At 43.8% G+C, this 15,510-nt stretch overlaps 1 protein-coding gene and 1 long non-coding RNA gene across 4 annotated transcripts in view; one reads left to right on the top strand and one right to left on the bottom strand.

Moving 5' to 3' along the window:
- Positions 1–15,510, bottom strand: part of oxr1a (oxidation resistance 1a) — a 704,666-nt gene that overhangs the window by 434,893 nt on the left and 254,263 nt on the right. For all 3 annotated transcript variants that reach the window (XM_072467220.1, XM_072467219.1, XM_072467221.1), the window contains exon 3: positions 10,256–10,449. In XM_072467220.1, coding sequence (XP_072323321.1) covers positions 10,256–10,449 — 194 coding nt within the window. The remainder of the gene's footprint in view (positions 1–10,255; positions 10,450–15,510) is intronic.
- Positions 1–15,510, top strand: part of LOC140385265 (uncharacterized) — a 151,056-nt gene that overhangs the window by 115,172 nt on the left and 20,374 nt on the right. Inside the window, exon 2 of the long non-coding RNA XR_011933324.1 lies at positions 3,068–3,202. This is a non-coding gene — a long non-coding RNA (uncharacterized lncRNA). The remainder of the gene's footprint in view (positions 1–3,067; positions 3,203–15,510) is intronic.

Here is a 15,510-nt window from a genome sequence, read left to right as displayed (position 1 = left end):
GGTGGCACAGTAGCACAGTGGTTAGTACAGTTGCTTCACAGGATGAGTAAGGAAAGTCAGCATGGATTCATTCAGGAAAAATCATGTTAAATTAACTAACTTGCCGGAGTTTTTTTGAGGAGGTAACAAACAGACCAGATTGATAGGTGCAATGCTGTTGATGCAGTGTATGTAATCAATGATATTGATGCGGTGTATATAATCAATGCTATTGATGCAGTGTATATAATCAATGATATTGATGCGGTGTATATAATCAATGCTATTGATGCAGTGTATATAATCAGTGATATTGATGCGGTGTATATAATCAATGCTATTGATGCGGTGTAAATAAACAATGCTATTGATGCTGTGTATATAATCAATGCTATTGATGCGGTGTATATAATCAATGCTATTGATGCGGTGTATATAATTGATGCAGTGTATATAATCAATGCTATTGATGCGGTGTATATAATCAATGCTATTGATGCGGTGTATATAATCAATGCTATTGATGCGGTGTATATAATTAATGCTATTGATGCAGTGTATATAATCAATGCTATTGATGCGGTGTATATAATCAATGCTATTGATGCAGTGTATATAATCAATGCTATTGATGCAGTGTATATAATCAATGCTATTGATGTGTATATAATTAATGCTATTGATGCAGTGTATATAATCAATGCTATTGATGCAGTGTATATAATCAATGTTATTGATGCGGTGTATATAATCAATGCTATTGATGCAGTGTATATAATCAATGCTATTGATGCGGTGTATATAATCAATGCTATTGATGCGGTGTATATAATCAATGCTATTGATGCGGTGAAATAATCAATGCTATTGATGCGGTGTATATAATCAATGCTATTGATGCAGTGTATATAATCAATGCTATTGATGCGGTGTATATAATCAATGCTATTGATGTGGTGTATATAATCAATGCTATTGATGCGGTGTATATAATCAATGATATTGATGCGGTGTATATAATCAATGCTATTGATGCGGTGTATATAATCAATGCTATTGATGCGGTGTATATAATCAATGCTATTGATGCGGTGTATATAATTTGTATGTCACTATGAGCAGTGATAAATGGTTGTTTTTCATATTGGAGGAAGGTTTGGCGTGGGGTTTATCAGGGGTCAGCATTTGGATCCTTTCTCTTCCTGACTTATGTTAATGACATAGACTGTGGCGGTCAGAGCATGATTTCAAAATTTGCAGGTGATATAAGATTGGAAACGTTGGGCGGGATTCTCCTACCGCAAGAATACCTTGGGCAAGAGGCGGACAATGGAGATGCCCATTGACCTCGGGCGGGATTCTCCGATCGCTGGGCGGACACGGACGGAGAATCCCGCTGAGGTCAATGGGCATCTCCATTGTCCGCCTCTTGCCCAAGGTATTCTTGCGGTAGGCGGGGCGGAAGAACTCAACCCGTTGTCAACTGTGATGAAGACAGTTTTGAACTTTGAAAGGACATAGACATGTTAGTAGATTGGGCAGGCAAGTGGCAGATTAATTTAAATGCAGAGAAGTGTGAGGTGATTCATTATAGCAGGAGGAATATGGAAGGACAGTATAAAATAAAGGGAGAAACTCTAAAGGAGGTGAAGGAACACAGAAGCTTTGGTGTATGTCTCTTCCCCTCATAATTTTTTACACCTCAATTAAGTCAGACAACATCCACTGCACTACCTTCATCACCCTTCTAGGTGGAATGGGCCAGTTGTCTTATGAGGAAAGGTTGGACAGGCTTGGCTTGTAGCTGCTGGAGTTTAGATGAATGAGACGTCTGAATGTAAGGTCCTGAGTCATTTTGACAGGATGGATGAGGAAAGTGTGTTTTCTTTTGTGAGAGAATCTAGAACCAGGCATCATTGTTTAAAAATTAGGAGTTGCTCATTTAAGACAAAGGTGAGGAATTATTTTCTCATGAATCTCTGAAACTCTCTTCCTCAAAGGGCAGAGGCTTTGAATATCTTTAAGCAGAGCTAGATAGGCTGGTGATAAACATGGAGGTGAAAGATTATGGTGGGTAGGCAGGAATGTGATGGTGATGTTGACGTCAGGTCAGCCATGATCTTATTGAATGTCGGAGAAGGCTCGAAGGGCCAAGTGGTCGACTCCTGATCTACGTTTGTATGTTAGTGTGTCCATTTGTATGTACCTAATACACCAAGGTTGCAATGAAGTCTGGTTCTGCCTAAGGCAGTTCACAGGGAACTGTGGTCAGTGATTCAATGCCAATACTGACTCAGCTCTACCTGAGCAACATGTGTATTTTATGAACATGCTTAATAATTGATTCTGCATTATTACTAATGTCCTGACAGAGGTGAGGAACCATGTGATATGGAAACAAGTCTACATTACAGCTGGAGCAGAATGACCCACAGAGCACCACAGGAAATACAGGGATACAAATCTAGGTCATAGACAGGACAGAGTCAGAAGCGCTCACTTTAAAAAAATATAAACAGCTAATATAATAACAGTATATTTTTAAGCGATCATAATAAGTTTATTTTTGAACTACTGAAGTGTTAATTGCATAGCTGATATTTCGGTAGTTTTAATTTAAAGACGCAACATTGGATCAATCAAAGCTCAGTCGTAGTGATCTCATGATTGTGGGTTCAGGTCCTATACCTATAAACTTGAGCAGGGGCTGGTTTAGCACACTAGGCTAAATCGCTGGCTTTTACAGCAGACCAAGCAGGCCAGCAGCATGGTTCAATTCCTGTACCAGCCTCCCCGAACAGGCGCCGGAATGTGGCGACTAGAGGCTTTTCACAGTAACTTCATTGAAGCCTACTTGTGACAATAAGCAATTTTCATTTCATTTCATATCATCTCAGAGGCTGGTTTAGCACAGGGCTAAATCGCTGGCTTTGGAAGCAGGCCAGCAGCACCGTTCAATTCCCGTACCAGCCTCCCCGAACAGGCGCCGGAATGTGGCGACTAGGGGCTTTTCACAGTAACTTCAGTTGAAGCTAACTTGTGACAATAAGCGATTTTCATTCATTCATTTTCATTTCATTTCATCTAGGTTAATCCTCCAGTTCAATACCGAGGAAAAAGTTTTGTCTTCCAAATGTGACATTAAACCAATGCATCATCTCTCCTTTGGTGTAGACATAAAAGAACCCCTGGAACTACTTCAAAGAATAGCAGAAAACAGCCGGTATTTATCTCTCAAAAAATATCGTTATCACATTGTTGCTGTGGGATCTTGCTATGCACAAATTGAATTACAACATTAACTGCCTTTCCAAATAATGCTTCCGTTGCTCCTAGGTACTTTGGAACATTCTGAGATTGTGTAACACACTACCAAAAAAATCTATTTTTTTCTTATTTCCTTACCCTTTATTTAAACCTGCACTCTATTGTGGCACGGTGGCACAGTGGTTAGCATTGCTGCCTCAAAGCACCAGGGATCCAGGTTCGGTTCTGGCCTTGGGTGACTGTATGGAGTTTGCACGTTCTCTCCGTGTCTGCGTGGGTTTCCTTTGGTGCTTTGGTTTCTTTCCACAGTCCAAAGATGTGCAGGTTAGGTGGATTGGCTATGATCAATGCTAAGAGGATAGGGTGGGGGAGTGGGCCTGGGTAGAGTGCTCTTTCGGAGGGTCGGTGCAGACTCGATGAGCCGAATGGCCTCCTTCTGCACTGTTGGGCTTCTATGAAAAACAATATAAGCCATCATCATCGGAGACTTCCGGTGGCAACATGTAGGTGGTGGTCACATGTTGCATGGCTCCTGCTAGAGCTTTCGTTTTTGCCATTTTCGCCTAGATTTTGTGGAGAATTTTACACGATTGATCGTTAGAAAAGTTGCAGCAACCAAAGGATGTCAAAATCCCAGAAAAAGAATCCGGGAAGAAAGGATTTGAGCGGTAGTCTGCTGGCGAGTTAGGTGGAGAGTTCAGTGGGAAGAATGATGGCAGTAGCAAACTCGCCGGGTGGGGTGGCACCCATAACAGTGGATAAATGGACCAAAGTGATGGTGGAGGAGTTTGAGCGACTGTTTTCCAAGCACTTCGACAGGCATCGAAAGGGAATGATGGCCTCGCTCAAGGAGTGGGTGGATGAGACTCTTGCCTCGATAAAGGAGGCTGTGGCAAAGGTGTTGATGGAGGTGCGGGAGCAAGGCGAGGTGTTGAAGGGGGTGGAGGATGCACTTGTCACTTAATACAGTGCTGAATCCGAAGATGGATGGGGCCAAGCCACGTTCGCTGACCCCCTTGGGGATGGGGGAGGGAGTGCAGCGAAGGTGCAGGCTGCGTTGATGAGGGAGATGGGGGGGCGGCGGACCCTTGGAGGTTTTTGCATCCGTGGGACAGGGAGTATTAGTTCTTTTCGCCAGTACACAATGTGTATTCAAGGATTTACTTTATTTTTAAAAAAATGTTTTTATTCTCCATTTTCACATTTTCCTTCAATATTTACACCCCACCCACAAACAGTAAACGGTAACAAATACAAAATCAATCCCCTTAACAATACCAACAATCCCCTTTTAGCACACAAACCCCGCATATCCACCTACACCCCAAAGAGCCCTCATTTTGAGTGAAAGTCCCATCACTTCCCTTGTCCAAATATATACAACATTGGCTCCTTTAGCCCATACACCCGCACGTAGTGAAACAAAAAAGAAGAAAATACAGTCATGAGGTTACATCGGCACATGGCCATTTCTCAGTTCTGCCACAGTCCTTCTGCCTTCGCAAATCCCTCCGCTGCTTCCGCCGTTCCAAAATAAAAGTCCCAGTGCTTGTAAGTCACCCTCAGCTTCGCTGGATATACAATGCCACACTGCACCTTGCTAATGTACACTGCCCTCTTCACCCAGTTGAAGGCAGCCCACCTCCTCGCCAGCTCCACCGTAAAGTCCTGGTATACACGTATACCAGCTCCAGCCCACTGCACCACCCGCTTCTGCTTGGCCCAGCTCAGGACCTTCTCCTTCGCACTGTACCTACGGAAGCACAGAGTCACTACCCTTGGCGGCTCACTCGCCTTTGGTACAGGCCTCCACGACCGATCAGCCCGATCCAGTTCATATCGGGAGGGATCCTCCCCCTCCCCCAATAGTTTCGCCAGCATCGCGGCAAAATACTCAGTCAGCCTCGGTCCTTCAGCTCCTTCGGGCAGCCCCACAATCCTCACATTCTGTCGCCTGGATCTGTTTTCCAGGTCTTCCATTTTTCCTCGCAGATCCTTGTTAATGTCCATCTCCTTCCCCATCGAGGCAAGTTGATCACCGTGCTGCAATAACATCTCCTCCACTTCCTTCAGCGCCTCCCCTTGCTCTCGCAACTCCGCCACTGCGCTCGCCACTGCCTTCGTCACCGGGGAAATTGCCTCCTCCACCAGCACACTCAAAACCTCCCTCATCTCCTTCCTCATTGTCTCCATGTATTTTGTAAACTGCCTTTCGAATTCCGCAGCCATCACCTTAGTTATTTCTTCAGCCGTAAGCAATGCGGCCTCCCGTGGTGCTCCAGCCTCCATTTTCCTTGGTGACCCCGCGGTGACCTTTCCACTCCCAGACGGACCTTCAGCTGTTTTCCTTACGGACGTTCTTTTGCTCACCCTCGACATTTTTCTTCACTCTGCCGCCTCTGTGCTTTCTCCCTGCTTTTGCCGCCTCCGTGGACTCTGGGACCGGGCTTAAAGCCCCGAAAATGCCGTTCCCGAACGGGAGCCCTCCATTGTGCGGCCGCCTCCCGCCCGCCGTCACCGGAAGTCAGGATTATGGGGAATGCGCTGTTGGCCAGGATGGGGAAAGCAGAATATTTGGTGATTGTTATCTCGGACCATGTTCCACATTGGGTGGATGTGGTCCTGGAGAAGGGGCTGGCATCGCGGTCTGCGTGGAAGCTGGATGTGGGGCTGTTGGCGGACCCAAACATTTGGCAAAGATGGGAACGGTGATTGAGGATTATCCGGGGTTTAATAGGAATGGGGAGGTTTTGCCGTCAGTGGTGTGGGAAGCGTTGAAGGTGAGGGGTGAGGTCATCTCATTTTAGGCTCAGGTTCAAAGGGAGACAAGAGCGGAGCGTCAGTGGCTGGTAGAGGAAATCTTGGAGGTGGATGGAAAGTATGCGGAGGATCCTATTCCGGATATTCTGGTGAGGAGAAACCAATCACAGGCAAGGTTTGACCTTCTGACCTCAGGAAAGGCGGTTCAGCAGTTGAGGCGGGCGAAGGGGGCTGTCTACGAGTATGGGAATAATGTCAGCTGCTAGTTGGCGCACCAGCTCCACCAGCAGTTGGCTGCGGGAGAGATTGATCAAGTTTGTGATGGGGCAGGGGAGTTGGTGGTGACACTGGAGCAGGTGAACAAGGCATTCGAGGCATTTTACAAAAGTATAGGTCGGAACCTCCAGAGGATGAGTCAGACATGAGGGAGCTTTTGGGGTGTTGCAGTAGGGGAGAAGGAGAGGGCAGGATTGGAAAAGACAGTGGGGATGGAAGAGATGCAGGTGGCGATAGGGAGGATGCAGATGGGCATGACACCAGGGCCAGATGGTTTCCTGGTGGAGTTTTATAAAAACGTTTTAGGATAAGCTGGTGCTGCTGTTGGTGGAGATGTTTGAGAATGCGCTGGCTAAGGGGGTGCTTCAGAGACGATGGGATAGGCATCCATTTCATTGCTCGTAAAAAAGGATAAGGACCCAGTGGAGTATGGGTCGTATAGGCCAATATCTCTGCAGAATGTGGATGCCAAGATTTTATCTGAGGTGCTCGCGGGCGTTGGGGTGTGTCCCCCGAAAATGATTGGGGAGGATCAGACGGGGTTTGTACAGAGCAGGCAGCTGTCATCGAACGTGCGGCGTCCATTGAATGTGGTGCTTTCTTTGGCAGAAGGGGGGAAGCTGGAGGTGGTGGTGGTGCTGGATGCAGAGAAGTTGTTTGATCATGTGGAGTGGAGCTATTTATTCGCGGTGTTGGAGAGATTTGGGATTAGGCTCAAGTTTATGGCGTGGGTTAAATTGCTGTATAAGGAACCGAAGGCGAGTGTGCGCATGAATGAGGTGAACTCGGGGTACTATCTGTTACATAGGGGAACGAGGCAGGGGTGCCCCATAACCCCCCACCTATTTGCACTGGCGATAGAGCCCTTGGCCATAGCGCTTAGGTGTTCAAATCAATGGAAGAGGATAGTAAGGTGGGGTGGTGGAGCTTAGGGTGTTTCTGTATGCTGAAGATCTGTTGTATACCTCCACCAGGGCTCTTCGGTGGAGGATATAGTGGGACTGCTTAGGCGATTTCGGGCTTTTATTAGGGTATAAATTAAATTTGCAGGCGAGTTGGTGTTTTGTGGTGTCTTCTTCAGGGTGGGTGTACGCTTGGAAGGTTCCAATTTGGGTGGCAACTACCCACTTTAGGTACTTGGGAGTGGCTCGGAATTGGGTCCAGCTCCATAAGTTGAATTTTTAGGAGCCTAGTGGGTGGGGACAAGGCGGATTTATTGAGACGGGACAATCTTCCACTATCATTGGCGGGCGGTTAAGATGAACATTCTGCAGCAGTTTTTATTTTATTTTATTTCAGTGCCTACCAGTCATTTCGCAGAATTTTTTTTTATTTGGGTGGAACGGCCGAATTTGTCATTTGTGTGAGCAGGTAAGGTGGTAAGGATTAGGAAGATGATGCTTCAGAGAGGGCGGCAGTCAGGTCGGCCTGGCCCTTCCGAACCTGATGGATTATTAAAGGTAGGAGGTTTTGAGGGGATGTGAGGTTGACCAAGAGGGTGGTGGGAGTCTGGAACTCACTGCCTGAAAGGGTGGCGGAGGCAGAGACCCTCATAACATTTAAGAAGTATTTAGATGTGCACCTGCGATGCCATGGCATACAAGGCTATGGGCCAAGTTCTGGAAAATGGGATTAGAATAGTTAGGTGTTTACCTCTGGCCGGCACAGATGTGACGGACCAAAGGGCCCTTTGTGCGTGGTAGGGCGTCAAACCCTAATAAACGTGGAAAGACTCTCACTTCTTTTCGGATAGAGCTCAAATAAACACTTGCTTGAAAATGTCAGGAGCCAGGCATCAAACATGATACTGGTAACAAACAATATTAAAATTTTGGTCCTCCTGCTGCCCATTTCTGTTTTAAAATGTGAGAGTAGGGAGAGCAAATTTGACCACATCAAAAAAGTTGCAGCTGTTGAGATAAGGCAAATAATACAACGATACTATTTAACATCACCTTCTGTAATGTTAAAGTGCAGGACATTGACTGCTCTTCCCTACACAGCGATGAACCCCTGACCTTGACGATGGTCAATTTCTGAAATCAGGATCATTAAAATTAATTTACAAGAATGGTTCCAGGGATGAGAAACCTTAGTTCTGAGGATAGATTGAAGAGATTGGGACTGAATGTCCTCTTTGGCGATTTAATAGAGATGTTCAAAATCACAAGGGGGCTGAAAGAAGTAGATGGGGAGAAACTGTTCCCTCTCAAAAATGGATTAAAATTTGAGGGCACAGATTTAAAGTGATTTTGAAAAGAAGCAAATGTAGATAGAGAAAAAGCTTTTTCACACAGCAATTTGTTCAGGTCTAGAATGCGCTGTCTGGAAATGTGTTGGAAGCAGATTCAATCGAGGCATTCAAGACGGCATTAGATGATTATTTGAATAGAAACAATGTGCAGGGGTAAGGGGAAAAGGCAGGGGATTGGCAATAAGTCATAATGCTCAGTTGGCAAGCCAGTGCAGACACGATGGGCTAAATGGTCTCCTGCAATGTAACAATTTTGTGAATTGTAACAATTTCACTGTCCTCGACCCAGTACTCTTCCTGGAAGCACCCGAGAATAACTGACACTGCACATAACACAATACTATGGTAGTACCATACAAACATATGAAATAGGGGTAGAAGTAGGCCACTTGGCCCCTCGAGCCTGCTGCAGTATTCAGTAAGATCATGGCTGATTTATTTGTGTTTCAAGTTCCACATTCCCATCTACCCTCGATAACATTCCTTTCCTAACAAAAATCTATCTACCTTTACCTTAAAAATATTCAATGACCCCGCCTCCAACGCCTTCTGAGGCAGAGAGTTCCAAAGTTGCACAACCTTCTGAGAGAATATTTTTCCCCTCATCTCTGTCCTAAAAGGATGGCCCATAATTTTAAAACCGTGCCCCTTAGTTCTGGACCCACCCACAAGAGGGAACATCCTTTCCACGTCTACCTTGTCAACAATATTCAGCATCTTTTTTTTAAATCAAGTCACCCCTCACTAAAAGCATCTTGTGAGATGCGTTCCATTAGATTTGTTTCAAGGCATCCTATAAGAGTCAAATTCATGTGTCTACAGGTTACGCTGAACGGTAACATGCAGCTATGTAACAGAATCTGATCCACAGTAATCAATCAGCACAAATGTCATGTTGATCACATGTGCACTCTAAACTAATGGATGGAAGACACTCACAGAATGGTCACCTAACAAAAGTACGGCACCACAGTATTTTGCAGGAAACTAAACCAATATGATTAGAACATAGAATAGTATAGCACAGTACAGGTCCTTCGATTCACAATGTTGTGCCGACCATTTATCGTAATCTAAGATCAACCTAACCTACACCCCTTCAAATAACTGCTGTCCATGTGCCTGTCCAAGAGTCGCTTAAATGTCCCTGATGACTCTGACTCCGGATTGATCAGATTTATATCCCCAGGATGCTATGCACAACTTGTTGCATTATTCAAAATGTTTTGTAGTCACATAAAATTGATGGGGGAATTACAGCATACCAGTGCTTCAAAACAAGTACCACATAATTATTCTACAAACTGAAGCATATTATCAAGTGAAATTCTCAAATACAAATGGCAGCATGTCCAACCTCTGCTGCATCATTGAACACAAGCATTGGTATAAATCAATATTGTTGTCAGTGCTAAAGATAAGGTTAACAGGAATTTTATTAATTATCTCCTTTTAACCAGAAAGGGAGACAGACAAAGATAGATGACAACGAATGAGACTCACGGCTAGTTATGAGTCACCAAGCAGACTAGCCATCCATATTCTATTTAAACCTCACATTTCAATATATTTGGAAAATGCATTTCTAACGGTATAGATCTTCAGACAGAAAACAGAATATCGACATTACACTCTACTCAAGCAACACAAAAATGATTCTCACAAGATGCTACTAACTACTGGTAGGTTTTTCTACTGGTATAATGGCAGATCACCAACCTATTGTATAATATCTCTTGAGTTCAGTCCGTCTGGTATTACGTCTTTGTGTATTGGTGGCATTTTTCTGCTCCTCCTCTGATGTGGTTGCCTGATGTGGGGTTTTGCCCGTTTGCAATGATGGATTATCAGTTGCCATTGGATTGGCAAATGCTGGAGAGGTCATATCCACTGACTGGGACTTTTTCTTCAGTCTACAATACAGAAAAAATATTTCAGAGGAAACAATTAGGAATCCATTTTTTATGCTTTTCTTAACCATTGTTTACTGGCCGCAATTCTCCAGACATTTGATTCATTTATCCCGCCGGCAGCCCAGTTTCCCTGCGACGTGGGGTAGTTTCAATGTGAAATCTGATTGACAAGCGGCGGGAAGACAGAATTCGGCCGCCAGCAAACGGCGCGCCGCCGAGAAACACATGGCTGTGGAACCGGAGAATCCCGATCGCTGTGATGCCAATAGGTCATAAGGCACAAGGTTAATGATGGTATAATTATACACCTTCTGGTTCTCCCTACACAGCATGCAAATTAAAATAATGTTTATTCACAAATTTGGGATATTCTGTAATGGAGCAGGTTTAATTAGTAAACTTAGGGAAAAAGATATTCTGGGAAAAAGTGATCAATACAGTTGTTAAATTAGATAGTGATATGTTCCAGTTCAAAAGAAGAATCTTAAAATTAAACAAAGCAAATTACAGAGGTATGAGGGGATCCTGGTGACAAGTTATTGAATAGATTACAAAATATAGCTGCAAATGAACAGTGGAAAACATTTAAAGAAATAATTCAAAATGTTCAACCAAACTATATTCCATGAAAAAACTCAGCCAGCCTAATGATACAATTCTAAAGAGCACGCAGGAACATAGGAACTTGGGGGTTCATGTGCATCATATCTTTAAAGGTGGCATAAAACGAGAGTGGTTAGTAAAACATACTAGGGACCTTGGGCTTCAGATATAGAGGTATAAAGTATATAAACATGGAAATTATGCAGAACCTTTACAAAGCCCTGGTTAACTCCCAACTATGTCACCCAATAAGACCATGAGATCATAAGACACGAGCAGAAGTAGGCCTCCCGAGTCGGCTCCGCATTCAATGAGGTTATGACTGATTTGATATAATCCTCAACTCCCCTTTCCCGCCTTAGCCTCATAACCCTTGATCTGCCTGTCTCAGCCTTGAACATACTTAAACTTCAATGAGGACAGGTCCAACCTATTCAACCTCTCCTTCTAGGAAAATCCCTCCATACGCGGGATCAACCTAGTGAACCTTCTCTGGACTGCCTCAAATGCCAGTATATCTTTTCTTAGATAAGGGGACCAAAATGGTTCAGTATTCCAGGTGTGGTTTAACTAATGCCTTAGGACTTCCCTATTTTTACACTTCATTCCCTTTGCAATAAAGGCTAACATTCCATTTGCCTTCCGAATTACCTGCTGAACTAGCCTGCTAACTTCTTGTAATTTATGCACAAGGAGCTCCAAATACCTCCTTGCTGAAGTTTTCTGCAGTCTTTTAAATAATATTTAGCTCCTTTATACTTCCTACCAAAGTGCATAACGTCACACTTTCCGACACCATATTCCATCTGCCAAACGTTTGTCCACTCACCGATCTGTATATATCTCTCTGTAGACTCTTTGTGCCATCCTCACCATTTGCCTTCCCACCTATTTTCATGTTGCCCACAAACTTAGCGCATTCACTTTGCTTGTCCAAGTCATTCATATACATTTAAATAATTGTGGCCTCAGCACAGATCCCTGTGGTACTCCACTAGTTACAGGTTGCCATCTTGAAAATGCTCCCCTCAGAATACTCTGTCTTCTATCTGTTAGCCAATCCTCTCTACATGCTAATATACTACCCCCAACAGCCTGGGTTCTTTTCTTATTAAGTAGCCTTTTGTGCGGTACCTTATCGAACGCTTTTTGGAAATCCACATATAGTACATCTACTGGTTCCCCTTCATCGACCCTGCTCATTACCATCACAAAGAATTCTAATAAATTTGTCAGGCATGATTTCCCCTTCATGGAGTCATGCTGATTTTGCTTGTGTATATGATGCATTTCTAAATGCTCTGCTATTACATCCTTTATAATGGACTCTAACATTTTCCCAATGACAGAAATTAAGCTAACTGGCCTACAGTTACTTACTTCTGTCTCTCTTATTTTTTGAAAAAAGTTGTTAGATTAGCAGTTTGCCAATCCTCTGGGACTTTTAATTCTTGAAGATTACTATCACTGCAACATGTAGCTACTTCCTTTGGTATCCTAGGATGTAACCCAGCAGGTCTATGGATTTTATGGTCCTTTAGCCCCATTAGTTTCCCCAGTACCTTTTCTCTAGTATAATGTATTTTGTACATTGATTATTTAGTATTTTGGAATGTTATTAGTGTCTTCCACTATGGAGACTGACGCAAAATATTTGTTTAACTCCTCTGTCATTTCCTTGTTACCCATTATTATTACCCATCCGGGCAATAGTAAGGGATGATATTGGTGCTATAGAGGACAAGGTTGAATCAAATTGGGTGGAAATCAGGAATAGTAAAGCAAAAAGGTCACTGATAGGAGTAGTCTATAGGCCACCAAATAGTAACAGGATGGTAGGGCAGGCAATAAGCAAAGAAATAACGGATGCATGTAGAAATGGTACAGCGGTTATCATGGGAGATTTTAATCTGCATGTCGATTGGTTTAACCAGGTTGGTAAAGGCAGCCTTGAGGAGGAGTTTATAGAATGTGTCCGGGATAATTTCCTGGAACAGTATGTAATGGAACCTACAAGGGAACAAGCGGTCCTAGATCTGCTTCTGTGTAATGAGGCAGGATTGATTAATGATCTCATAGTTCGGGATCCTCTTGGAAGGAGCGACCACAATATGGTGGAATTTAAAATACAGTTGGAGGATGACAAGGTAAAATCAAACGCTAGTATTTTGTGCTTAAACAAAGGCGATTACAATGGGATGAGAGAAGAACTAGCTGAGGTAGACTGGGAGCAAAGACTTCATGGTGAAGCAGTTGAGGAACCGTGGAGAACCTTCCGAGCGATCTTTCACAGTGTTCAGAAAAGGTTCATACCGACAAAAAAGAAAGACGGTAGAAAGGGGAAAAATCGACCGTCGATATCTAAGGAGGTGAGGGAGAGTATCAAATTGAAGGAAAAAACATACAAAGTGGCAAAGATTAGTGGGAGACTAGAGGACTGGGAAGTCTTTAGGGGACAACAGAAAGCTACTAAAAAAGCTATAAAGAAGAGTAAGGTAGACTATGAAAGTAAACTTGCTCAGAACATAAAAGCAGATAGTAAAAGCTTCCACAAATATATAAGACAAAAAAGAGTGGCTAAGGTAAATATTGGTCCTTTGGAAGATGAGAAGGGAGATTTAATAATAGGAGACGGGGAAATGGCTGAGGAGCTGAACAGGTTTTTTGGGTCAGTCTTCACAGTGGAAGACACAAATAACATTCCAGTGACTGATGGAAATAAAGATATGATAGGTGAGGACCTTGAGATGATTGTAATCACTAAGGAGGCAGTATTGGGCAGGCTAATGGGGCTAAAGGTAGACAAGTATCCTGGCCCTGATGGGATGCATCCCAGAGTGTTAAAAGAGATGGCTAGGGAAATTGTAAACGCAGTAGTGATAATTTATCAACATTCACTAGACTCTGGGGTGGTCCCAGAGGATTGGAAAGTAGCAAAAGTGACACCACTGTTTAAAAAGGGTCGGCAGAAAGCGGGTAATTATAGGCCTGTAAGCTTAACTTTGGTTGTAGGGAAAATGCTGGAATCTATCATTAAGAAGGAAATAGCGGGGCACCTGGAGGGAAATTGTCCCATTGGGCAGACGCAGCATGGGTTCATAAAGGGTAGGTTGTGTCTGACTAATTTGGTAGAATTTTTTGAGGACGTTACCAGTGCAGTAGATAACGGGGAGCCAATGGATGTGGTATATCTGGATTTCCAGAAAGCTTTTGACAAGGTGCCACACAAAAGGTTGCTGCATAAACTAAAGATTCATGGCATTGAGGGTAAAGTGGTAGCATGGGTAGAGGATTGGTTAACTAACAGAAGCCAGAGAGTGGGGATAAATGGGTGTTTCTCTGGTTGGCAGCCTGTAACTAGTGGGGTCCCTCAAGGATCAGTGTTGGGCCCGCAGTTGTTCACAATTTACAGAGATGATTTGGAGTTGGGGACCAAGTGTAATGTGGCAAAGTTTGCAGACGACACTAAGATGAGTGGTAAAGCAAAAAGTGCAGAGGATACCGGAAGTCTGCAGAAGGATTTGGATAGGTTAGGTGAATGGGCTAGGGTCTGGCAGATGGAATTCAATGTTGCCAAGTGTGAGGCTATCCATTTTGGGAGGAATAACAGCAGAATGGATTATTATTTAAACGGTAAGATGTTAAAACATGCTGCTGTGCAGAGGGACCTGGGTGTGCTGGTGCACGAGTCGCAAAAAGTTGGTGTGCAGGTGCAACAGGTGATTAAGAAGGCTAATCGAGTTTTGTCTTTCATTACTAGAGGGATGGAGTTCAAGACTAGGGAGGTTATGCTGCAATTGTATAAGGTGTTGGTGAGGCCACATCTGGAGTATTGTGTTCAGTTTTGGTCCCTTACCTGAGAAAGGACATACTGGCACTGGAGGGAGTGCAGAGGAGATTCACTAGGTTGATCCAAGAGTTGAGGGGATTAGATTATGACGAGAGGTTGAGTAGACTGGGACTGTACTCATTGGAGTTTAGAAGGATGCGGGGGGATCTTATTGAAACATATAAAATTATGAAGGGAATTGATAGGATAGATGCGGGCAGGTTGTTTCCACTGGTCGGGGAAAGCAGAACTAGGGGGCATAGCCTCAAAATAAGGGGAAGTAGATTTAGGACCGAGTTTAGGAGGAACTTCTTCACACAAAGGGTTGTGAATCTCTGGAATTCCTTGCCCAGTGAAGCAGTTGAGGCTCCTTCTTTAAACGTTTTTAAGAAATAGATACCTTTCTAAAGAATAAAGGGATTCGGGGATATGGTGTACGGGCCGGAGAGTGGAGCTGAGTCCACAAAGATCAGCCATGATCTCATTGAATGGCGGAGCAGGCTCGAGGGGCCAGATGGCCTACTCCTGTTCCTCGTTCTTATGTATGTTCTTATGTTCACCAGTGTCATTCTCCAAGGGAGCGATGTTCAGTTTGGCCTCTCTTTTCCTTTTTCTATATTTAAAGAAGC

Source organism: Scyliorhinus torazame, chromosome 11 (genome assembly GCF_047496885.1).
Source record: "Scyliorhinus torazame isolate Kashiwa2021f chromosome 11, sScyTor2.1, whole genome shotgun sequence".
Taxonomy (NCBI): domain Eukaryota; kingdom Metazoa; phylum Chordata; class Chondrichthyes; order Carcharhiniformes; family Scyliorhinidae; genus Scyliorhinus; species Scyliorhinus torazame.
The sequence above is the reverse complement of the archived record's forward strand: the minus strand, read 5'-3'. Positions and strand labels throughout refer to the sequence as shown.